This window comes from Cervus elaphus, chromosome X (assembly GCF_910594005.1).
Source record: "Cervus elaphus chromosome X, mCerEla1.1, whole genome shotgun sequence".
Taxonomy (NCBI): Eukaryota; Metazoa; Chordata; class Mammalia; order Artiodactyla; family Cervidae; genus Cervus; species Cervus elaphus.
This window is the reverse complement of record NC_057848.1, coordinates 111,866,855-111,892,611: the sequence shown is the minus strand read 5'-3', so window position 1 is coordinate 111,892,611 and position 25,757 is coordinate 111,866,855. Positions and strand designations below refer to the sequence as shown.

The 25,757-nt window shown below is 41.8% G+C and overlaps 1 protein-coding gene across 1 annotated transcript; it reads left to right on the top strand.

Moving 5' to 3' along the window:
- Nucleotides 1-4,124: 4,124 nt before the first annotated feature.
- On the top strand, nucleotides 4,125-25,360 carry DGAT2L6 (diacylglycerol O-acyltransferase 2 like 6). The gene is made up of 7 exons (XM_043897608.1): nucleotides 4,125-4,284; nucleotides 17,730-17,840; nucleotides 18,368-18,438; nucleotides 18,807-19,011; nucleotides 20,422-20,596; nucleotides 24,097-24,308; nucleotides 24,748-25,360. The coding sequence occupies exons 1-7, from the start codon at nucleotides 4,194-4,196 to the stop codon at nucleotides 24,900-24,902; spliced, it is 1,020 nt and encodes a 339-aa protein (XP_043753543.1). The 5' UTR covers nucleotides 4,125-4,193; the 3' UTR covers nucleotides 24,903-25,360.
- Nucleotides 25,361-25,757: the final 397 nt, after the last annotated feature.

The window sequence follows — 25,757 nt, the reverse complement described above, 5'->3', positions numbered from 1 at the left end:
GTATGCAGATCAAGAGGCAACATGGACGTGGAACAACAGACTGGCTTAAAATTGGGAAGAGAATATGTCAATGCTGTATATTGTCACCCTGCCTATTTAACTTATATGAAAGTACATCATGCGAAATGCTGGGCTGGATAAATCACAAGCTGAAATCAGGAGAAATATCAACAACCTCAGATATGGAGATGATACCACTCTAGTGGCGAAAGCAAAGAGGAACTAAAGAGACTCTTTTTTTTGTAATAAGAATTTTATGAAGTCTTTATGAAATCAAAATACTCATCACCAGATATTTTTGTAAAATTGTCATCATGAAAAGCAATAACCAAATTAAACACATATTACAATGCAGAAATAATTGCAATGATACTGAGAATAGAAGAATCAAAAAATTATAAATACTATACTCAAAGATATGTGCAAAGCTATCACATCCATAAAATAAACATTGTAAGGTATATAAAATGCAGAACCAAAAGTTGTTCAAAATTTTAAAATAATAATAGAAATATAAAAATCAGTAATTCCAAAAATCAGTTTTGGAAGCTGACATAAAGAGCCTGTTGATGAGAGTAAAAGAGGAGAGTGAAAAAGCTGGCTTAAAGTTCAATATCAAAAAACTAAGATCATGGCATCCAGTCCCATCACTTCATGGCAAATAGATGGGGAAACAATGGAATCAGTGACAGACATTATTTTTTTGGGCTCCAAAATCACTGCAGATTGTGACTGCAGCCATGAAATTAAGAGATGCTTGCTCTTCAGAAGGAAAGCTATGACAAACCTAGACATCGTATGTAAAAGCAGAGACATCACATGGCCGACATAGGGTCCATATAGTCAAAGCTATGGTTTTTCCAGTAGTCATGTACAGATGTGAGAGTTGGACCATAAAGCCTGAGCACTGAAGAATTGATGCTTTCGAGCTGTGGTGCTAGAGAAGACTCTTGAGAGTCCTTCGGACTGCAAAGAGATCGAGCCGGTCAATCCTAAAGGAAATCAGTCCTGAATATTCATTGGAAGGACTGATGCTGAAGCTAAAGCTCTAATACTTTGGCCACCTGATGCGAAGAGCCAAATCATTGGAAAAGACCCTGATACTGGGAAAGATTGAGGGCAGGAGGAGAAGGGGACGACAAAGGATGAGATGTTTGGATGGTATCACCGACTCAATGGACATGAGTTTGAGCAAACTCCAGGAAATGGTGAAGGACAGGGAAGCTTGGCATACTGCAGTCCATGGGGTCACAAAGAGTCAGACTGACTGAGTGACCGAACAACAATTCTGATATTGCTGAAATTGCAGTACTGTACCAAATAAGGGCATGACTGAAGGGGAACAATCAGAAGAGATCCTGTTATGGCAAAACCTCAGCTGTCCAAAGCTTTCTAAAAATGAGTCATTCTGAAGGCTGAGAGTGAACCTTCAGAAATCAGGAAGAAGAATCCTAGAGCTGTTGCTTTTTTCTCAGAGATTCCCTGGCTTCCACTCCCCTCTTCTGAGCTACGTGGTCCCCTTGATCTTCTTTTCCTTCCAGTCTGCTTTGTTTTTCTGTTGTTCCTACAAAGCTTCTTAGCTTCTGGTTTGGCAAGCTAACTGCAGTCTTTGCTGGACTACCCCCCCCCACCACCACCACCCCGCATGCCTTTTTTGCCCTTTCTCCTCACCACAACAACCCCACCATCACCGCTTCCACAGAGCCTTCCCTGCCCTCCTCAGGCTGGTGGATGCTTCCCTCACCTGCATTCACATACCCCACAGCACCCCATATGGGTGTCTATGATTACACCCACCTCACATGCTGGACTGTGTCTTTCTTGATGGTTAGAATCATATCAGCCCTAAATGTTTATGAATGAAATTTATAGGCCATTTTGTGCTTCTCAGCTACCTCTCCTTTGCTTACTCCAAGACAGCTAAGGTTTTGCTTGTTGTTTTATTGGATTGTCATTGAGAAATCGTGAGTGTTTATTGTTCAGGATTTGTCACTCACCTACTTCTCTTCTTCCTGTTTTTATTACATTCACTGATGTTTGTGTTGCTCTTGTCCATTTGGCTCAGGAAGGTTCCAGCTCAGACATTATGCTCTTTGTTTTGTGGGGGAAAGGGTTGGCCCATCAAGGTCATGGCCCAGTCCTACCAGTCCATCTTGCCTAGGAAACCAAGAGACCAGACCTCATTATTTGTTCCACGAGTGTTTATTTGAATACCTACACGGTACCAGGCCCTGAGCCAGACATTAGAGAGAGAGAGATGGAAATTGTGTGTCCTTGTCCTGCCTCTAGCACCCCATGTGAGCCTTTTCTAGGTATCTTTCATTTGCCCATCTGAAAGTAAAGCGGGGTAGAGACCTGATTTGTAAGCAGCCTTATCTGTCAACTTTGGGAACTCATCTATACAGGTTGCTCTCACCTTCTCCACATCTGTGCTTTCCCCCAGAAGAGCCCAGGCCTGCGTTGTACCTCGCTCCCTCCTCCCCTACAAATTCTGAGCAGATGTGCTCTAATACATCTCACTCTGTATGTGGCCAAGTATTAATAGCCCCAAGAAGCAGCTTGAGAACCCCAGCTAGACAGAGAGGAAAAAAGAATGAGAAAGAGGAGGAGGGGTATAGCGGGTACATTGGGGTACATGGCCATAGAGGGTACATTGGGAAAGGCCAGTGCATCCCTAAGACATTCCCTAAGCCCAACTCTGAAGACTGATATTAGTCAGTCTAAATCAAGGACCCCAAACCAGAGTGGATGTGGGGAAGGAGACACATTTCCACTAACCTTTCTGGACAAGGCTAAGGAATGAACATTTCCTTGCATTAGTAGGACACTTGATACTATCTTTGTCTTTGGTATTCCTAGCAACCTTTTTGATTACATTCAAAGATATTTTTGAGAGCCTACCTTCAAAGCCTCCTGTTGAGAATTACTGGCCTTTTCCAGTAGGACACTTATCACAAATTCAAGTGTATAGACAGTTTCATGATTTTTTAATGTGTTTCCTCCACTAGACTGTGAGTTCAATAAAGGCAGGGATGATGCCCATCTTCTTTCACACTGAATCTTCAACACATAGAACAGTACCTGACAAACAATAATCAGTTAATTTACCAAAAAAAATGATCCACGGGTCTGGGATCCAGAGATAATCTTTAATTCTGCAAAGGTTAGTGCACAGAACTAACCCTTTTAGCCTGAAAAGATGTTTAATAGACATTAATTTAATGCATAATAACAGGAAACATAATTGTACTTACCGTGTGCCAGGCCCTGTGCTAAGCGCTTTACATTCACTCACTCAATCCTCAGAACAACCTGATGAAGTAGGTACTATTATTATCCCCATTTTACAGGTGGGGAAACTGAAGCACGGAGGTTCGCCAACTTGTAAGTGGAAGAGCTGAGACCTAAACAACAACAATCTGGCTCGAGTATGACAAAACCCACTGGAAAAAATAAATAAATAAAGGAGAAATTGAAAAAAATAAATAAAAATAAATAAAATGTAAAAAAAAAAAAAAATCTGGCTCGAAAGTCCATGCCCTTAACTGCTGGGGAGCCTTCCAACAACAGAGAGATGGCATGATTCCCCCCAGTGTCCTGGGAGGAACTTGGTGGAACCTGGACTGGAAGCCAGGTCTGCACTCTGTGCAGTGTGTCTCCCACTGGTCGCTGGTTCAGAGACCCTGGGAACAGAGGCACAAGGAGGAATCTGAGAAGCCTAGATATTCACTCAGAAAAAGGCTCTAGTCAACTAGGTAGCTCTCAGCAGAAGCCAGGCAGAGTCAAAGAGCATCCACCAGGGCAGAAAAAAGTGTGATCACCAGGTTCTTTTCCTTAAGCAGGGAAAAGTAGCAGACTCCTTTTCAGAGATCCCGTTTGAGGCCTAAGCCATTCCCTTTTCCTGCACTAATTTATCAGGGACCCCCTCCCACACACACAGAGCTAGAACCACCCCAAGGCAAGGCAATTGAGTATCCCTGGGGAAAGGATGCACGTTAGGGAGCTAAATATGTGTGTAGGATGTCAGGGTGGGGCAGAGAACAGGGAAGACTGGAGAAAAGGTTAGGTCAAGAGTAAAACCTCCAGCAGATAAAAGGACTCAGTAATGAGATTAAAGCAAAGCACCTATAATCGGCTCAGCTTTACAGGCACTGGCCTTCTGTTTGGGCTTCCTGCCACAACAGAACAGCACTATGGCCATGGCCTTCCTCTCCCAGCTGAATCTTCAGGAAATCCTCCAGACCCTCTCTGTTTTGCAGTGGATGCCAGTCTATGTCTTTTTGGGTGAGTGAACCCCAGGGCCTGGAGAGTACAGAGAATAAATGAAGAAAGAGAGCAAGAATCTCCAGATGATTGACATTGACATTGACGTTGCTCAGTCGTGTCCAACTCTTTGCGACCCCATGGACTGTAGCCTACCAGGCTCCTCCGTCCATGGAATTTTCCAGGCAAGAGTACTGGAGTGGGTTGCCATTTCCTTCTCCAGGAGATCTTCCCGACCCAGGGATCGAACCCTGGTCTCCCTCATTGTAGGCAGACACTTTACCGTCTGAGCCACTAGGGAAGTTTGGGAGGGTTCTAAAGAGATCATTTGGTCAGTCCTCTCTCTCTGGGAAGGACTGTGCCTCTCCACCCAGAGAGATGGCCATTGTTGAGTTCACTAGATATCTCTCCTCCCAACTGAGGAACACAAAGGCCAGGAGTGAAGCTGCAGTTGTTCTGGTTTAAAGTCCACCCCAGCCTTCTCTCAGAACTGCCCCTCTGTGAACTAGCTGAAAAGAGTCTTATTTGGGGACAGGGGCAGAATTGGTACTGGGCAGATGTAAGGTGATTTTCTTTATTATGATGAGAGAATTATGGAAAAGCTGCGGGCTGCCTGAGTGACTCATTAGACGGAATTTTGAGAAAGGGCCAGTTCTTCAACAGACTCAAAAAATCAGTTATCAGTGCTGGGCAAATGGGCTGAGAGTTCCAAGCTCTTCCCAGTCAGAAACCAGGTCTTTGTGGGCAGCCGATTACAGGGCCGAGTTTGGAAACTGGACATGGAGAAATTTCATCCTGAAGGATGGGACAGGATAGGAGGCTGCCCAGTCCAATCTGTGGGAGGATATGTGTCCCTGTAGAGCAGAGGTTCTTAATTAGAGACCTATAGACACTAGTGCTTTCCAGGTCGCACTAGTGGTAAAGAACCCTCCTGCCAATGCAGGAGAGTTAAGAGACAAGGGTTCAATCCCTGGGTCAGGAAGATCCCCTGGAGAAGGAAATGGCAACCCACTCAGGTATTCTTGCCTGGAGAATCCCATGGACAGAGGAACCTGGCAGGCTACAGTCCATGGGGTCGCAAAGAGCCAGACACGGCTGAAGCGACTTAGCATGCACATAGACCTAGAATGAGACAGGGAGGGACAATGTTGAATTTGGAAGGAAAAAAATCACCTCTTTATTTTCACTAACCTCGTCTTGAATTGATGAACGTAGGCAGCAAACCACAGAAGTATCTGTAAATTTGTCAGTAACAGACATCATAGAGATTTAAATTTCACATGCCAGTTGTTGCAGGCATCTCAAAAGTTCATTTATGCTTGTTACCACTTCTGAATTCCAATAGTTATTGGAACTACCATTAGGTGTGGTTATCTACTGCACAAATCAAGAATTCATGTACTGTACCACATTTTTTGCAATATTTTGATAACTATGTTTAACTATGATGAGTTTCCTTTGTAAGTCTGTGTATTTTATTTTGTGCATTTAAAAATAATATTCAGAAAAGTGATCTATAGGCTTCACCAGACTAACAAAGAAGTCCATGGCCACCCAAAGATGAAGACTTAGTGAGCCTTATTGAAATCAAATCATGCTAAGCCCTTAACCTATCAATAACTTGACTCTAGTTGCATTAAGAGAAGGAAGTGATTTTTCTATAAATTTATTTGTTTCTAGTGTTTCATTTTTTATTGTTGCTGTCCTTTGCATCTATGTTTAACTTCCTCAAAAAGACCCCTTAACAAGTTCCAGCCCTTAGTTAGGAAAGTTGGGGGTCACCAGAATGTCCTAAGAGACTTAACATCATGGTGGCATCTGTCATTTCAAGTCTGGACCCCAGAAAGAGTGGGCAAAGATGGGCAGAGAGAGCAAGGAAAAGAGGTCCAGAGAAGAGCTGTATGAGCTGAGCCTTTTAGGTGTGGGGTCAGTCCCACCCTGGAAAATCTCTGTATGGTATTTGAACACAAGTGCCTAGATTGTTCTGGCTCTTCTGGGGAGAGCTTCTCAATATAATGTTTTCATTTTTCTCCCCAAAAATCATATTTCTTGAGTATTTTTTCTCTTTCTTCCTTTTCCCCTCTCAAAGGACATGAGCTAGGATAAAGGATATGTTCAGCACTGAATGTATAAAGATCCAAGACTATAAGGACTAGCCTCCTGGTAACACCCCCCACCCTCCAATCTTACCAGCTTCCAGCCATCCTAGAAGAGCTATGGCACCTATGTGTCTTGAGTGAAAAACTCTCTGTCCCACTTCATATGAGTGGAATCATGTACTATTTGTCCTTTTGTGATTTCACAAAAAAAATGCCTTTTTTTTGCCATCTTTTGCCTTCTTTCACTTAACACAATGTTTTCAAGATTCATTCATGTTGTGACAATTTCCTTCCTTTTTAAGGCTGAATAATATTGTATCATATGTATATACCATTTTTTGTTTATTCATTATCCATTAATGGACTTTGGTTTTTTCTGCCTCCTGGCTATTGTGAATAATGCTCTATGAACATGGGTGTTCAAATATCTCCTTGAGAGCCTGCTTTCAATTCTTTTGGCTATATACCCAGAAGTAGAATTTCTGGGTCATATGGTAATTCCATTTTAAAAATTGTTGTGCAGTTGTCATACTGTTTTCCATAGCAGCTACATCATTTTACATTTCCACCAACAGTGTGCAAGAGTTTCAATTTTTCCACATCCTCACCAACACTACTTTATTGTCTATTTTTTTTAGTAGCCATCCTAATGAAATGAGATGATATCTCATTGTGGTTTTAATTTGTATTTCCCTAATGACTAGTGAACTTTAGCATCTTTTCGTATACTCATTGGCCATTTGTTTTGACTTCTTTTAGATTGATTATCATTCCACTTGTCTTCTGTTAGTTTAGGTTACTATACATCCTGTTTCCCTTCTTCTAGTGATTATGCTAGAAATTACAACACAAATCCTGGATCTTGGAGGTTATCAAGGTAGCTAAAACATGTAACAGTGTATGATACCCACAGAGATGCCTAAGACAGTCAAATCTGTCCAACAGTTACAGAGCAATTACAAAGTATAAGATTTTGGCTGTCCTTGTGACACTACAACAATGAGCCAAGTATAGGCTCTTCTATCTGGTAACAAAGAGAAAATAATCATTCATTCCACCATTCTCCCATTCCAGGTATCAGTGCTGAACACATAAGTGAATCATTACATTGTAAGATTGACTGTGTTAAGTGAAATGAACAGACACAATGAAGCCACTAGAAAATATTACACAAGGTTAACAGGATCAGGGAAGGCAGGAACGGGCAGCAGTGTGACGCAGTGAAAAGGACATGGGTTCTGCAGTTTGTCAAACTTGGTTAACAACTAGCTGTTGTGAATTTAGACAGGTACTGTAACCCTTCTAAGCCTCCATATCCCCATCCTCTCAAGCCTGGTTCACAATAAACGCTCCATACAAAAACAGTGTCCTTCCTTCCTCCCTCCCTTCTTCCTTCCTAATTCCCTTCTATCTTCTCTTTCTCACTCTCTTTCCTTCATTCTTTCTGTCTTGCTCAGAGTCATCCTCAGCATTTCTCCTCCTTCCTGAATGATGGTCAGAATAATGACTGATTACTGAGCACCACTGAAAGTGGAGGGGGGGGGAGTAGGGAAGAGAGAAAGAGAAAAGGCAGAGGGACAAGAAGGAGGAAAGAAGTGAGAAGAGAGGAATGAAAAGATGGTTTGGGGAAATACAAATGTTCATGACCTTTGAAACTCAGCAATGCTCCTGAGAGCCTCTCTGAGGCCCAGCTTCCATTTAAAGGATGGCTCTCCATCTGTCTCTCTTTTGCTGGGCTTGTATCACCAGTGATCTAAACTATTGCAATATCCTCTTTCCTGGCCCTCTACTCTCCACCCTCTCCAATATATTCCACTGCTTACATCCAGAAGAGTCCTTCAAATGCATCTTTGATTACAGCCCTCTACTGCTCAAAAATAGTCACTGATTTTCCCTTGCCTACTTGATGAGGTAAAAATGTGTCATCCGGGGCATTCGAGGACCTTCTCTACTCTCTGGTTTTAACTCTTTGCCAGCTCATCCCCCTACTTGGAGCTTGTATTCCAGGTAACTTATTCACAGAACAAATGGGAAGGATACTTACTCTCCCACTCCTTTACTTTTGCTCTATTTCCTCCACTTAAAAAATTCCCTGATCACCCTTCCTGAACTATCTATGGACAATCCCTTCTTTGAGATATTGCTCAAGTCATACCTTCTCTGCAACGCTTTCCTGGTAACCTGAGACTACTTTGTCTCTGAAAATCTCTGCACTTTGTAAAATTTGGTTGGATAGCAGCCTTTACACCCTTTGTCTCCTCTACCCAATAGGCTTCATGAAAACAGGAGTCATGCCTTGTCAATATTATATTTCTTGCAAGACCAGGCTTGACACAGTTGATTCTTCCACATTTCTTCTCCTCAGTAAAGACCTTTAAGTCTACCTCTTGTTCTTTTCTCCCTCTCCTGGAAATCCTTTTTTTCATGGGCCTGCCTCCTTTCTCTGGTTGCTGATACTACAAAAAATAGAACAGTCTTGGGAGTCAAACAGACCAAGTCTGCCATTTACTTATTATGTGACCTTGTGCAAGTAAGTCATTCACCCTCCACCATTGTAGAACAGAGCTCCCAAGACCACTCTGATAATCAAAGAAAACCCTCAACAGGTGTTCATTTTATTTTTGGGGGTTATAGGAATTGACATTACTTGGAGCCCAACTACTCCACCTCATAAGACATTTTTTAATGTCTTTATATGTTTATTGGTCATTTTTTAATGTATTTATTTTTAATGGAAGGATAATTACTTAATAATGTTGTATTGGTTTCTGCCATAAATCAATTTAATCAGCAGAAGAGTGACTACCACTTCTGAGACAGGCACCCTAGACTCTGATTTCATTGCACCTTCAAAAAGAATAATGAGTAACTAGATCCTAGAAAATGAGGCAAATAGAAATTTTGATACCTTCCCAGCATTTATTTATTTTTTTTTCCTTCCCAGCATTTAAACAGGCCCTTTCAAAGCATCACTCCCTACTACCTCTTCTTCACTCCCCTACATCCAATAAACTGTCAAACCCTGAAAATTCTGCCTCCATAATATCTTTCAAATTGATTTCAGAAATAGTAGCCTATTTCAGGTTCTCACTATCTCTCATCTAAGACAGTGCAGCTCTTAGCTGACCTCCCTCCCTCAGTTTCTCCTGCTCCCAGTCATTTCAAACAATCTTCCTGATGCACAAATATGATCATGCTCTTCCTCTGATGAGAATCTGGATTCTCATTCCCTTAAGAAGTATCAGACCTGAGTTCCTCGGCTTCCTTTCCAGCATCATCCTCTATTCCATGGTTTCCCATATTCCCTGTACTTTTGCAAGTTATGATATTACTCACAGACCTTGGACTCTTCCATATCTAGGCCTCTGTTTGAGCTCTTCCTTGCTTGTGGAAGGCCCTTTTGCCACTAATCCATCTGTCAAAACCCTACTTTTCCTCCAAGATTCAATTTAAGTCTTACCTTCTGCAAGAAACCTTTCTAGGTTGCCCATAAACCTTTCTAGGTTGTAGTAAAGAATGGTTCCCATATAATGACATTTGAACCCTGACTGTATCATTCTCACCCTCTGGGGCATATCTGTTATTTATGGTATCAATCTTCCCCTCTAGACTATGAGTTTCTGGAAGGCAGGAATTTTATTTTTATGTCTTAATATGACTTAAAATTAATTAAGCATATGTAAAGTACTTAAAATAGTTTTTGGTTCTTAAAGACTCAACAAATACTACCAAAGGCATGGAGATGTGACATTGTATGATGGGTTGAGGGAATGGAGAGTAGACTAAGGTGGTTGAACCTCTGTTTCCCATTCTTCAGTCATTTGCATCCCACCTTCTGGTTCTTTCCACAGCTGAGTACCACCTATACTATTATTACTTAACATTTTCCCCCAAACTGACTCACTCCTATAACCTAAATTAATATATTTTAATAGGAAACTTTATACCACTACCATGAACTCACTTTGATTCACTACATATTAAAATAACTTTCCATCTATGAACCACTTCAGATCACCCCATGTCCCTACAGTGGTTTGGGGACCACAAGCTAGATCATATGGGGTATGAGTGCTGGTGCTGAGAGATGAGGCTAGGAAGGTGAGCGGGGCCGGTCCATGGAGGGCCTTAAATGCCTGACTAACATGTTCAGACTTCATCCTGTTAGCAGTGGGACAGTACTGAAGGTTTCATAGGAGGCAAACAACACTACAACTGTGCTTAGTTAAAAATAAATCTGGCAGCAGCATGGAAAACAGAGTAGGGGGAAGAGATCAGCAGGCAAGAATAGATAAAAGACTGCAGTCTAGACCAGAGGAGATCAAGTTCTGGACCACGGCAGTAGCAATGGAGACAGAGGCAGAATGATGAATGGGAGAGATTTTTTTTTTTTTTTTGGAAAGGGAGAGAAGTTGAAGATATCTCCAAAATGATGAAACTGACATTTATCCTGAGGTCTGAAATATGTATAAGAACTAGCCAGGCAAAAAGCTGAAGGAAGAGTCTTCCAGGCGAAAGGGACAACATGCACAGAAGCCTAGAGGCTGGAGAACAGAATAGGTAGAAGAAACCTACAGTAGAACAGGTTGGTGGCATGCAGAGAGCAAGGGGGTGGCCAGGCACTCCATCATGGAGGACCTTCGGAACCAAGGTTACAAGACTGGACTTGGTCCTAAGAGTCACCAGAAGCCATGTGAGTTATTGAATTATTAAATTACCACCAACCCCCATCAGTTCTCATTTTTATCATCACTTTTGATCCGTTAAGTAATCACTGAACTGCAGAAATGTCTCTTTGACAAGCCAGGCATGTTCTTGCTTATATGCTGTAGAAGGACAGAGATCTGCATTTAGCCTTCTGGTTGCATCATGACTCAAACGGATGCAGGGAACCTATTAGAAGACATTGGCAGTTGGCTTAGAAAGAGAGAGTGGTAACTTGGACTGGTGGTAGCATGGAGGCATGGAACAGAATAATTTGAAAGACGTTTGAAGGACAGAACTGACAGAAATTAATAATTGACTAAAGGAAAGCAATGATTAGAGCTCAGTAGTTAAGAGTACAGTCTCCTGGTCTTAGTGTTGAGATGGAGGCCTTTGGGAGAGCTCAGTCTCTGGAGGAAGAGTGTGAGTTCTCAACTCTGGCTCACCCACCAGCTAGCTGTGTGACCTTAAGTAGTTGTTGAACCTCTCTGAACCTGGGTCCCTCGTCCACAAAATGAGAATGCTCATTGTCCTAATGGGGTCTTTATGAAGCTTAAATAAAATGCACATGTACAATACTTAGTTTTACATGATGAGTATACAATAAATGTTGCTATTACTTTATGGGAAAGTTAGTAAGAAAGATGAATCAGAGATGATTTGAAGAAAGGACCCACTTAGATTCATACTGGCACCATCTTTAACCAAAGCTAGTAATCATTAGTAATTTGAGGCTCTACACGTTTATCTTTTTAAAGCCACAACCAAGGTAAAGTAGATGGTAAAAGGGTCAATTCACCAAGAAGACATAACTATCCTAAATGTCTATGTACCTAACAATGGAGTTTCAAAGTGAAAACTTCTGAAACTGAAAAAATAAATAAGCAAGTTAACAATTATATTTGATGACTTCTTTGAAAACTACAAACAACCAAAACTCACCCAAAATGAAATAGGTAACCTATAACTACTAATTAAATTAAATTTTAATTTTGGAACGTTGTAAACTTCCAAAACAGAAATCTGCAGATCCAGATGGTTTCAGCGGCATATTCTTCCAAACATTTTAAAGATGATATATCACAAATTCTACATACTCTTTTCCAGAAAATAAAAGAGGGAGGAACACTTAACAACTCATTTACGAGGCCAGACCCTGATGCCAAAACCAGACAAAACAACACAAAAAAGAAAACTACAGACCAATATCCCTCATGAATATAGATGCAAAAATCATCAACAAAATACTAGCAAATCAAGTCCAGCAATATATTACAAAGAGTAATATACCATGACCAAGTAGGCTTTATTCCAGGAATGCAAGTGTAAATATTTGAAAAACAATATTAACCATACTAACCACCTAAGGGAGAAAAATACACAATTATATCAATTGTTGGAGAAAAAGCATTTGAAAAAAAATTTTATTAATAAAATTTGCTATCTTGGATTTAAGCAAAAAAGAAAAACAGAAGGCATTTGACAAATTTTAATCCATGACAAAATCTCTCAGCAAGCTAAGAATAGAAGGCAACTTTCTCAACTTGATAAAGAGCATCTATAAAAAAAAACCTGCAGTTAACATCATACTTAATGGTGAAAAACTGAAAGCTTTCTCCCTAAGATGGGGAGCAAAGCAAGGATGTCCACACTCACCATTTGTATTCAACATCATACTAAAAGTCCTAGCAATAAAGCAAGAAGAAAAAGAAATAAAAGCATACAGATTGTAAAGTAAGAAATAAACTGTACTAATTAACAGATAACATGATCATCTGTGTAGAAAACCCCATTAGATTACATATTTCTAAACCTATTTTAAAAATATACTAAAAAATAACCCTCTAAGAACTAACAAATGAGGTTAACAAAGTCCCTGGTCACAAGATCTCACATAAAAGTCAACCATGTTTCTATATACTAGCGGAGAACAATTGAAAATAAAAATTTAAAAACAATACCATTTAAATGCCTCCAAAAATAAAATACTTATGAATATATTTAATAAAACCTGTACAGCATCTGTAGGCTGAAAACAATAACATGCTAATAAAATTAAAGACCTAAATGGAGACATACTGTGTTCATGGATTGGAAAACTCAAAGATGTCAGTTCTTCTCAAAATTGATCTATAAATGTAACACAGCTCAAATAAAAATCCCAACAGAGTGCATTTGATAACAGTTTTTCCTAAATACTAAATTTCCCAAATTTGATAATGGCACTGTGAGTGCCTTAATTTTTAGAAAATACAGAGTTACTTAGGAGCAAAGCATTGTGATCTCTGCAATGGACTATAAATACAAACATATTTATATACTTATATTTAGGAATAAGTCAAATGCAAAATGTTGACAATAAAGAGATCTAGGTGAAGCTTATGTGGGATTTTATTAAATTATTCTTGCAAATTTTCTATTTAAGTCTTTTTCAAAATAAAAAGTTTAATTTGAAAAGCCTCATCAGGTGTTTTTATAAGCATCGACGAGATGATTGTACAATTTATATAGAAAAACAAAAGAACTACAATATCTAAAACCATTTTGAAAAGAGAATAGTTAGAGGATCACACTATCTGGTTTCAAGACTTAATGGAAAACTACAGTAATCAAGACAGTGATATATTTGTGAAGAGATAAGCACATGGATCAATGGAACAGAATAGAGTCCAGACAGACCTGCACAAATATGGCCAATTGATTTTTGACAAACATGCAAAAGCAGTTCAATGGAGGAAGGATAGCATTTTCAATAAACAATGTTGGGACAATTGGTTATCCATATATAGTAAATGGATCTTGACCAAAACCTCACACCTTATTATAATATTAACTCAAAATGGATCACAGGTCTAAAAAGTAAAACATAAAACTTGTAGTAAAAAACGTAAGAGAAAACCTTCATGACCTGAGGTTAAGTAAAGAGTTCTTAGATTTAATATCAAAAGCACAATCTGTAAAAGAAAAAAAATGATACATTGGACTTCATCAAAATTAAAAGTTTTTGCTCTAAGAAAGACTCTGTTAAGAGAATAAAAAGGTAAACACAGGGAATTTCCTGGCATTCCAGTGCTTAGGACTCTGTGCTTCACTGAGGGCCTGAGTTCAATCCCTGGTCTGGGAACTAAGATCCCACAAGCCTTGTTGCATGGCCAAAAAAAAAGTTTTTTTAAGATAAACATAAACTGGAGAAAATGTTTTCAAATCACATATCTGATAAAATACTTGTATCAAAAAAAAAAAAGAAAGAAATTGTATCCAGATTGTATAAAGAAACTCACAAAGAAATCAAACAATCCAATTGAAAAATGAGCCAAATATTTTAATAGATACTTCACCAAAAAGGATATACAAAAGACAGGTAAACACATAAAAAATTGTTAAGCATGATTAGGTATAAGGGAAATGAAATAAAAACGATGATGAGATACCATGCTATACATCTATTAGAATGGTTTAGCCATCTTCAGTACAAACTAAATTAAGAGCCTGCCTTATGTGTACTTCCTCCTTGATAATCCACTCCAAAACTACTCACTTGAACATGGACAAGGTGTTGGAAGCATCTCTTTGTGTCAAGGCCATAATGTCTAAGATAGTGCCACACATACACATACACAAATGTGTCCTTTATTCTTGCCTCAGACACCCTTGCTTTCTTTCACAAAACTCCTTGTTTCACAAAGTCAAGCCCTTCCATGTTTAGCCTGTTTCTCTTATCTCTTTAAATCTCCCTTTTGTCACCATAAGTGACACCAATGATACTCAAACAGGTTGGGTCTGGCAAGATTGCCCTCAAAGGACACTTATGGTCCTCTGAGGTGCCACATCTGTAGTTCTAACTGATTTCACAAGGGGAGTGATGTTTATTGAGATATGGCTCTCAGTTCAGTTCAGTAGCTCAGTCGTGTCTGACTCTTTGTGACCCCATGGACTGCAGCATGCCAGGCCTCCCTGTCCGTCACCAACTCCCAGAGTTTACTCAAACTCATGTCCATTGAGTCGGTGATGCCATCCAACCATCTCATCCTCTGTTGTCCACCTCTCCTCTCGCCTTCAATCTTTCCCAGCATCAGGGTCTTTTCAAATGAGTCAGTTCTTCACATCAGGTGGCCAAAGTATTGGAGTTTCAGCTTCAGCGTCAGTCCTTCCAATTGATTCCTTGAGGATGGACTGGTTGGAACTCTTTGCTGTCCAAGGAACTCTCAAGAGTCTTCTCCAACACCACAGTTCAAAAACATCAATTCTTCAGTGCTCAGCTTTCCTTATAGTCCAACTCACATCCATACATGACTACTGGAAAAACCAGAGCTTTGACTAGATGGAACTATGTTGGCAAAGTAATGTCTCTGCTTTTTAATATGCTGTCTAGTTTGGTCATAACTTTTCTTCCAAGGAGCAAGCTTCTTTCACTTTCATGGCTGCAGTCACCACCTGCAGTGATTTTGGACCCCTCAAAATAAAGTCTGTCACTGTTTCCACTGTTTCCCCATGTATTTGCCATGAAGTGATGGGACCAGATGCCATGATCTTAGTTTTCTGAATGTTGAGTTTTAAGCCAACTTTTTCACTCTCCTCTTTCACTTTTATCAGAGGGTCTTTAGGTCTTCGCTTTCTGCCATAAGTGTGGTGTCATCTGCATATCTGAGGTTATTGATATTTCTCCTGGCAATCTTGATTCCAGCTTGTGATTCATCCATGATGAATTCATCATTCTCATGATGTACTCTGCATATAAATTAAATAAGCAGGGTGACAATATACAGCCTTGATGTACTCTTTCCCTATTTGGAACCAGTCTGTTGTTCCACATCCAGTTCTAACTCTTGCTTCCTGACCTGTATACAGATTTCTCAAGAGACAGGTCAGTTTGTTGTGATCCACACAGTCAAAGTCTTTGGCATAGTCAATAAAGCAGAAGTAGATGTTTTACTAGAACTCTCTTGCTTTTTCAATGATCCAACAGATGTTGGCAATTTGATCTCTGGTTCCTCTGCCTTTTCTAAATCCAGCTTGAACATCTGGAAGTTCACGGTTCACAGACTGTTGAAGCCTGGCTTGGAGAATTTTGAGCATTACTTTCCTAGCATGTGAGATGAGGGCAATTGTGTGATAGTTTGAGCATTCTTTGGCATTGCCTTTCTTTGAGATGGTAATGAAAACTCCGGTCCTGTTCCAGTCCTGTGACCACTGCTGAGTTTTCCAAATTTGCCGGCATATTGAGTGCAACACTTTTATAGTATCATCTTTTAGGATTTGAAATAGCTCAACTGGAACAGACCAGTTCAGTAGACTACTTTTAGGACTGATGGATTACTGAAAATGATCAGATATAAGGCATGAAATTAACCCATCTATACTTCCAAAATAACATTGGATTTAGACAACACAAATGCTGACTAAACACTAATCATTTAAGTTTACCTAATATTGAAAAGAGAAAACATTTCTTCATCTTTCAGTCTATCTATAGATATTTGTTGAACACTTACTGCATGCAAAGCGCTCTTCTGATTGCTGGTGATACAAACTAAATTTATTAGAAGTAAGATATAAAAGAAATTATATACTTAGGCTCCCTTTAATTAATAATGATTCATATTTAATTTTATCTGAGTTTTCTTCTGAGGCTTACCCAGCAAATTTACTCTCATCTTTTGTGAGGGTCAGAGGTAGCAGGATTTTTATCCATGGCAAGCTTCCCATAAAATTCCTCCCCCTACTATTTCTTATTTAATTAGCATGCTTACAACAGCCATCTCAGCCAGATCTTGTAAGGGGAATTCAGCCTATCACTAAGATTTCTTCTAACCCACAACATGACTTTTTTTTTTTTAAATGCCCGTTCCATCTTTTTCCTGTTATTTCCATCAGAGTCCAAGATGCAAGAGACATATCTGCTGTTTGGTGACTCTTGAGTTTCTTCCCCTTCTCTGAAACTTTTTATCTACTGTGATATGGTTATCTGGTCAATGAAGTCATTCCTTTAGCTGAATTTTTTAAAATTCACAATATGGGTATGAGCCCCTCTTTCTCATGGATGCAGATTTTAAAATAGAATTCAATTCCCACAGCTGTAAGATGTATCACATTCACATTTCACAGTCTGCTGTGACCCTTTGCTGACAGAGATGATTTTTCCCCCTTCTGAACTTTTGACCCATTTTGAATGGGATGAAATTGAGCACAGTAAAGCGGTTTATAATATGTATTTTCCTCTCAGCATCAAACAGCCTGTACAGTGCAGGCAGCCCCTCTCCACTGGAATGTGCTGGCAGAGCAGTTTGACAAAGGAAGGAGGGTTGAGGACTTCCTGAGGTCTCAGAATGGGGATGTCAGCCTTTGGCACAAGATGCTGTTCCTTTCAGTTGCCAAGTAGTGCTGTCCTTTGATCCCAGCTGAGGACCTACTCTGAGAATGCCATGGCTCTGCCATTTCCTCAGTTAAGATCACAGTCATCAAGGGGGCCCAGATTCAGGAACTCAGAGGTCATCCTGGACCACAGCAGAGCTAGGAGGGAGATGGGGAGTGGAGGGGATGAGGGAAGAACAGTCTCATGCTGGCCTTGACCTGCTTCTTCACTACAGAGCAGAGACTGGGATCATGAGATGTGTATTAAACTTGAAGGGAACTAAAGGGCATGAACCCCTTGTGTCCCCTCAGGAGCTATTCCTATTATCCTTATACCCTACTTTCTGGTGTTCACTAAGTTCTGGATGGTGTCTGTGCTCGCCTTAGCCTGGCTCGCCTATGACTGGAACACCCACAATCAAGGTAAGAAACAGGGGAAGAGCAGTGATCCCTGTCTGTGCCAAGGATGGAACCACAGGGACGGAGTGAGGGTGGAAGGGAAGGGTGAGAGAGGCAGTGGGAGAAGAGGTGAGGAGAGGAAAGAAGGGGAAAGGGAAAGGAGGGCAGGGAGTGGAAGTGAGGGAGAGAGGAGGAAGGGCAAAGGAGAGAGGGAAGAGAAGAGAGACAGGGGTCCGAAGCTCAGCAGGAATAGAGGGCTTGGCCAGGCTGCCCAGGAAGAATTAAGAGACTGGTTTCTGAGTGGGTGCTCCCAGCCTCATGTTATTTCTCTCTCACCTTTCTGGCAGCTCCAGAAGAGCGGGGGCTGCCTGTGTCTTCTGGAGGATTGGATTCAGGGATAGACCTTATAGCTCAATGCCCAAGAAACATGGAAATGTGAAAAGGAGCCCCCTCCTGTGACCCGAGGACATTAGGAAGATCCCTCCACCTCCAGAAGAAGTACGGGGATTGGCAAGACCTCACCTGCTCTTCCCTTCCCTCTGTACTTGCAGGTGGTAGACGTTCCGCTTGGGTACGAAACTGGACAATCTGGAAATATTTCCGAAATTACTTCCCAGTAAAGGTAACGACCCTTCCTCTGGAGGGCCTCAGTCCCTGTTGCCAAGACTCTTGCTCCCCATTCAGCCCCATATTTTCAAAGGCTTCTGTGGACAACAGTGGAGGTCAAAACCCAGAGGCATAATATAGAGTACAGTCCCAAGATGGATGGGCAGGTGGGGAAATGAGTGAATAGCACCTTGCCTCACAGTGACAAACTCAGATCAGCCTCACTGAGTATGATAACCCCTGGCAATTCTATGAGAGTGACAATATCACAGTGAATAAGGATTAGGGGCTCCCCAAGGGAAACACAGGCTACCTGCTGGCCTCTGAGTCCACATGTCCTCTCTTCCTTCTATCTACTGCTCTGACTCGATCTCCCTCTAACAGCTGGTGAAGACTCATGACCTCTCTCCCAGACACAACTATATCATTGTCAACCACCCCCATGGTGTACTCCCTTATGGTGTCTTCATCAACTTTGCCACTGAGACCACTGGCTTTGCTCGGATTTTCCCAGCCATCACTCCTTATGTAGCGACCTTGGAAGGGATCTTCTGGATCCCACTTGTACGAGAATATGTGATGTCAATGGGTGAGTATAAGAGATCATTCCATTCTCTGACCTACCTTGGGGCTCCAACTTTAATAAGCCTCGAGTCAGTCCAGTACTCACTCCCTGCTGGAAGAACACTTAGTAGAAAATGAGTGCCAAGCACACTGGGCCAGTGACAGGAATATGTGGCCGAGCCTCAGGTTTAATCTGGGAGGCAGGGTTTGATTAGGTAAGAGGGTAAGTTAAAAGCATTCATAAGAGTTGCCAAAAATCCTTTCAGAGGAGGAAGCAGAAGTCTGGGGTTCAGGATCAAAGCCAAAGTGGAAAGGAAAAGGCAGAAGTCAAATATCAAAACCAAATGTAGGGAAAATCAGGCATGAATGGGACAGCTCAGATATACTTTGCCAGACTGTTTCTGGGATGTCAATTGGCTTCTTTTGGGCAGTCATTTACGTAGCAGGTCTCATCCCAGGGCATCTCAAAGACACTTTTGAGACTTTCATATTAGCTGTACCCTCCTGGCCCATGACCTTCATTTCCTGAGAACCCCTTCGAATTTGTATAAGATATCAAGGGATAAAAGGATAGGCATCCATCAGAATCCAGGGCAACTTCCCCATGCCAGGCTTCAAGCCAGGGTACTGTGCCAAATGTCCTTCTCTCTGGGTGAATATCCATCCTTCTGGATACCAGGAAACAACAGAAGCCAAACATTAAAAGGTAAGATATATTTATATCTGGAGGGGCCAAGTGGGACCACTGGAGTCCCAGGGGATGATTCTTCTCGCCTCTCAGGTTGGCACGAATCTGGATCTTAAGCACTGTGGCCTGGAGCCAATGTCTGCCATCCCAGGAGAGAGCAGAAAGTAAGCACAGGGCAGAGATGGGAAGCAGAGATGAGGAAAGACTCTGTGACCGTTGTTGAGCAACAGGATGTCATCCTCATTCCACGGTTCATCTACATGCCAGTTTGGCTTAGATGGGATCCTAGGTCTGCCTACTCTTTAGAAACCCCAGGGAATGGCTTACCTTTACCAGGTTACTCTAAGGAGGAAGCAGTTTGGTGGTGGCCATTCCTGATTACCCTCAGGAAAGAGAACTCTAGAGTCTCAAGTGACATCAGCCTGGGGAGAGTGGGAGACCACTGTGGTTACCAGGGTAGAGAAGAAAGGATGGGCTTTACAAGCTATAGAGCTATGAGAAAGTAGGCAGAACTCAATGTAGCTCCCACTTAAGTAGCACAGAGCCCCAAGGCAAGCAGCTGGCCCTAAGGACCGATCTCAGGCTAGGGCTAACCCAAGGTGTGGAGGGCAGGTCAAAGACAGAAGATTGGAAACAATCACAGCCAGGAGACAGAAGAACTGTCTCTAGCAGGAAGAGCCCCAAGGAACACCTTATCCCCTCCTCAAGCACCACATCTGTATGTCATTTGCCTCTTTGGTTTTGCAGGTGTGTGCCCAGTGAGTGAGTTGGCCTTGAAGTATTTGCTGACCCAGAAAGGCTCAGGCAATGCTGTGGTTATTTCTGTGGGTGGAGCTACTGAAGCCCTCTTGTGCCACCCAGGAGCCTCTACTGTCTTCCTTAAACAGCGTAAAGGTTTTGTGAAGGTGGCACTGAAGACAGGGTGGGTCCCCAGGTTCTAGTGTCCTATCGTCAGGGCATCCTAGGTACTCTCTAGCACCTCTCCAAAATGGTGCCCTCTCTTGGAAATGTGTTAGAAGGGGCTCCCTCTTCACCCTCATTGCTTCTTTCTACTCCCTCACACTGTGCCTTAAGGGTGTTTGGGCCTCCAGACACATTCTGATGGGTTCTGTTAAAACTTGAAGTTGGAGAAAGAACAGTAAAAGACCTTTATCTTCTGCACATTACCTAGTAGGCTGGGGGTCTGGGGAAGTGGGACTTTAGACTATATCACCCCATGCACTGTGAGGCCCAGAGAAACTGCCCAGGGCAAGGAAGGCATTGGACTTGATGCTGTGGGGTTTGCAAAGATGCAGAAGATATGGATACAGCCCCCAAACAGCGCATAATCTGGTTTGAAAAGTAGAAGGCAGTTATTGAACAGCTATTGTGTGTCAGGCATAGTACTAAGCATTGAGGATGTAAAAATAAATAAGACTTGGTCCTTGCCTTAAAGGTCTCACGGTCCAATGGAAAACAGACATAGTCGTGTATAATTACATAAAATATCCAAAAGCCAACCCCTTACCATCTCAACTATCACCCCCTGGTTTTCCACCCCATCATCTCTCCCCTGGATTATTGCAAGTCTCCTAAAAGCTCTCCCTGCTTCTATTCTTGCCTCCCTCACATTCCAGAGTCTGTTCTCAACTGTGGCCAGCATGATCCTATCCACCATGAGTCAGATGAGATCATGTCACTACTCGAAATGCTCCGATGGCTCCCATTTCACTCTGAGCAAAACCAAAGTCTTTATTTTTTTTTCCCCATTTATTTTTATTAGTTGAAGGCTAATTACTTTACAATATTGTAGTGGTTTTTGCCATACATTGACATGAATCAGCCATGGATTTACATGTATTCCTCATCCCGATCCCCCCTCCCACCTCCCTCTCCACCCGATCCCTCTGGGTCTTCCCAGTGCACCAGCCCCGAGCACTTGTCTCATGCATCCAACCTGGGCTGGTGATCTGTTTCACCCTTGATAATATACATGTTTCGATGCTGTTCTCTCGAAACATCCCACCCTCGCCTTCTCCCACAGAGTCCAAAAGTCTGTTCTGTACATCTGTGTCTCTTTTTCTGTTTTGCCTATAGGGTTATCATTACCATCTTTCTAAATTCCATATATATGTGTTAGTATACTGTACTGGTGTTTATCTTTCTGGCTTACTTCACTCTGTATAATGGGCTCCAGTTTCATCCATCTCATTAGAACTGATTCAAATGAATTCTTTTTAATGGCTGAGTAATATTCCATGGTGTATATGTACCACAGCTTCCTTATTCATTCATCTGCTGATGGGCATCTAGGTTGCTTCCATGTCCTGGCTATTATAAACAGTGTTGTGATGAACACTGGGGTGCACGTGTCTCTTTCAGATCTGGTTTCCTCAGTGTGTATGCCCAGCAGTGGGCTTGCTAGGTCATATGGCAGTTCTATTTCCAGTTTTTTAAGAAATCTCCACACTGTTCTCCATAGCAGCTGTACTAGTTTGCATTCCCACCAACAGTGTAAGAGGGTTCCCTTTTCTCCACACCCTTGTAGACTTTTGGATAGCAGCCATCCTGACTGGCATGTAATGGTACCTCATTGTAGTTTTGATTTGTATTTCTCTGATAATGAGTGATGTTGAGCATCTTTTCATGTGCTTGTTAGCCATCTGTATGTCTTCTTTGGAGAAATGTCTGTTTAGATCTTTGGCCCATTTTTTGATTGGGTCATTTATTTTTCTGGAATTGAGCTGCAGGAGTTGCTTGTATATTTTTGAGATTAATCCTTTGTCTGTTGCTTCGTTTGCTATTGTTTTCTCCCAATCTGAGGGCTGTCTTTTCACCTTGCTTATAGTTTCCTTTGTTGTGCAAAAGCTTTTAAGTTTAGTTAGGTCCCATTTGTTTATTTTTGCTTTTATTTCCAATATTCTGGGAGGTGGGTCATAGAGGATCCTGCTGTGATTTATGTTGGAGAGTGTGAGCAAAACCAAAGTCTTTAAAGGGCCTGCAAGACCCTAAATGATCTGGTCCTTCGCCCACCTCTAATGGAGGGTCCTTCACTCCCTCCATTAGAGCTGTTCCTTGCTGTTCCTCAAAAAAGCCACATGCTCCTCCCTTAGGGTCTTTGCTCTAGCTGTTTCCTCTGTCTAGGACATTATTCCTCCAAGTAGCTGTTTGGCTCGTTCTTTTACCGCCTTTAGGTCTTTGCTCAAATGTCTATTCTCAATAACGTCTATCCTGATCATGCTGTTCTGTTTTTTCCCATTGTACGTATTATCTTCTCATATGTCATCAGTTTTATTTCTTTACATATATGGCTTTTTATTTGTTCATCATTATTATTTATTGTTTGTCTTCCCTTAATAAGAGATAAGTTCCATGATGACAGAGATTATTTTTTTAATCCACTGTGTTCACTTATATATTCCGAGGGCTTGAAAAAAGACTGGTACATAGAAGGAACTCAATAAATACTTATTGAATGAAAGATGTGTCATGATGGACATATGTACAAAGCACTATGAGAACACCAACTGATGGAAAGCCTTTCACCCAAAGTAGAAGTTTCATAAGTGGGTGACATCTGAATTGTGAATTGAAATATAGTAGGAGTTGCCAGTCCGACCAAAGGGGAGAAAGAACTCAGGTGTTCAGCGAGGGCCTATGACAATACGTCAGGCACTATGCCAGGCCCTAGGGGTTCAAAGATGAATAAGACTTAGTTTCCACTTTTGATTGGCTTGCTGTCGACTGGGAGTCAGGCAAGGAGATGACTATAGTACAGAGTTGGGGTAGTGTTAGCATAGGAAAGAAGCAAGCACTAGATGCAGGGGTTGGGGGGTGGGAGAAGTTGGAGGCAGTCAAAGAACTGGAGGTTGTTCAAGGGGATGAAACTGGAGCTGAGTAGTGAAGGGCAAAATGGAATAAGCCACGTGAAGACAGAGGGAAGGCATTTTTGGCAGAGGGAGTAGGATGTACCAAGACGCATAGAACGAGTAAGAACTTAGCACACTTAGTATGGCTAAGCAGACTGTGACAAAGGGCTGGGGAGAGAAGAACCTAGCCAGGGAGACAAGGCTGGAGCACAAAGGCCACGCCAAGCACCTGGTACAAAGTGAGGAGTTCTGGGAAGAGTTTTCAAGAGAGGAGTGACATGTCCAGACACACAGTTTAAGAAGATCCTCTGGATGTGTACAATTTAGGCAATTAGATTTCCTGAGATTAGTGATTCATTTCCTGCCATCACAGGACAAAGTGCAGCAACTCCCCTCAAAATGTTCAGTTGGAGGGATGTGGAGCATAGCAAGGATAATACACAGTGCTGGAGATGCTTGGGTGCTTGGATTCTTGTCCTATAATGGGGCCATTGTAAAGCTTTCCTACCTTGGAGAGGGTTTCACTGTGGGGAGCTTTCTGGAAGAACTCACACTTCTGCCTGTCTCTTTGCAGAGCATACCTTGTCCCTTCCTATTCCTTTGGACAGAATGAAGTTCACAATCAAGAGACCTTCCCTGAGGGCACGTGGAAAAGGTTCTTCCAAAAAACCTTCCAGAACACATTCAAAAAAATCCTGGGACTAAATTTCTGTACCTTCCATGGCCGGGGCCTCACTAGAGGATCCTGGGGATTCCTGCCTTTCAATCATCCCATTACCACAGTTGGTAAGCTTTCCAGCATCTTTGGACCACCCTGGTCCTTGATTCCCCCCACCCAGCCCTCAAGTCCCAGGGGGCCTGGCATACAGCTGGGATGGGCAATGGGAATTCCGGTGGTTGTGGTTGAGGGTAGGGTAGGGAGGACAACTACGCAGATAAGAGTTGTGGCCATTCACAGGAGGGACAGAGTTCGACAGCTGCCATGAGGGCATCATTATTCACACACATGCCTCCAGCACTCTCCTAAGTTTACTCTCATTCTCTTAAGCATGCATGAGATCAGGTATTTGGAGAACATGGGACAGGGTGGGGTTGGAGCAGGGGGAAAGAATAAAGGAGGTAGAGGGGACCAAGATACCGAGTTTCAGTATGTGACTTCCTCTGAGGGATGGTAGTTTGAGTTGAGGGGGGAGGTCTGATGCTTGTCTCTTCTCTTGCCCCACAGTTGGGGAGCCCCTGCCAATTCCCAGGATAAAGAAGCCAGACAAGGAGACAGTGGACAAGTACCATGCACTCTACATCAATGCCCTTCAGAAGCTGTTTGATGAGCACAAAGTTCAGTATGGTCTGTCTGAGACCCAGGAGCTGACAATTGTCTAACAGGAGTTGGATTTCCCCATTATGGAACTCCCAAAGCATTGAGGGATCCAACCAGGGCCACAAGGAAAGGAGAATCTGGGAAGAGGGGAGGATCTCAGGGTTGAATGATGAGGCCAGCCAAGCCAGAAAGTACTTAATGAGTCAGGCTGAGGAAGGAACCAGAGTTATGGGGAAGACTGGGCAACAACCCAGTTTAGCAAGCAGTCTTTTGTGAGTACACATAGTCTTGTGAGTCTCTTATGCCAGTTATTTTGGCTTCCTAATTCCAACCAACTCTGATCAGAGGAATAAGAAGCCAAAGAATACCATGTCCCTCCTCCTGAGCCTTAGTAACACCACACCATCACTGTTTAGGTTGAGGCTTAGAAGCTTTTTTTTTTTTAGATTTCTATTTTTATTTTCATTAATTAAAAATCATCTCATTTATGTCAATAAACACTTTTTCCCATCATTGTCAATCTTGTTTCCTATTTTTATGTTTGGCTATTTTGTATTTGTCTATGAATTTTAAACACATACATATACATTTATATGCCAATAGGTTTGTCATTGTTTTAGTTAAAATAAGGATGATGGGATCATATGAAGCATACTTTTCTGAAACTTGCATTTGTCCTCCATGATATTTTGTGGCAATCCACTGAGAAACCTTCTTAAGAACAGGGATGGTTTGTTTCCTTTTAGGCCCTTTCCTTACAATTTAGAGGCTACCACAAGGTAAACCAGTGACCTGAGCTGTGATTTCCTAATCCAAGCAGGCATGATTCCCTCAGCTGTGATACAGTTCTACACTGGCAAAAGTTTATTAAAAATTATACCATTTCTTGAACTTCCCTGGGAGTCCAGTGGTTAAGA

What these genes read in the sequence shown, in the direction of transcription:
- DGAT2L6 (XM_043897608.1), top strand. Translation starts at nt 4,194, where the DNA reads ATGGCCATGGCCTTCCTCTCCCAGCTGAATCTTCAGGAAATCCTCCAG. An exon ending in GCCAGTCTATGTCTTTTTGG is followed by an intron (nt 4,285 to 17,729) that starts GTGAGTGAACCC and finishes GTGTCCCCTCAG; the next exon opens with GAGCTATTCCTATTATCCTT. An exon ending in GAAATTACTTCCCAGTAAAG is followed by an intron (nt 18,439 to 18,806) that starts GTAACGACCCTT and finishes TCCCTCTAACAG; the next exon opens with CTGGTGAAGACTCATGACCT.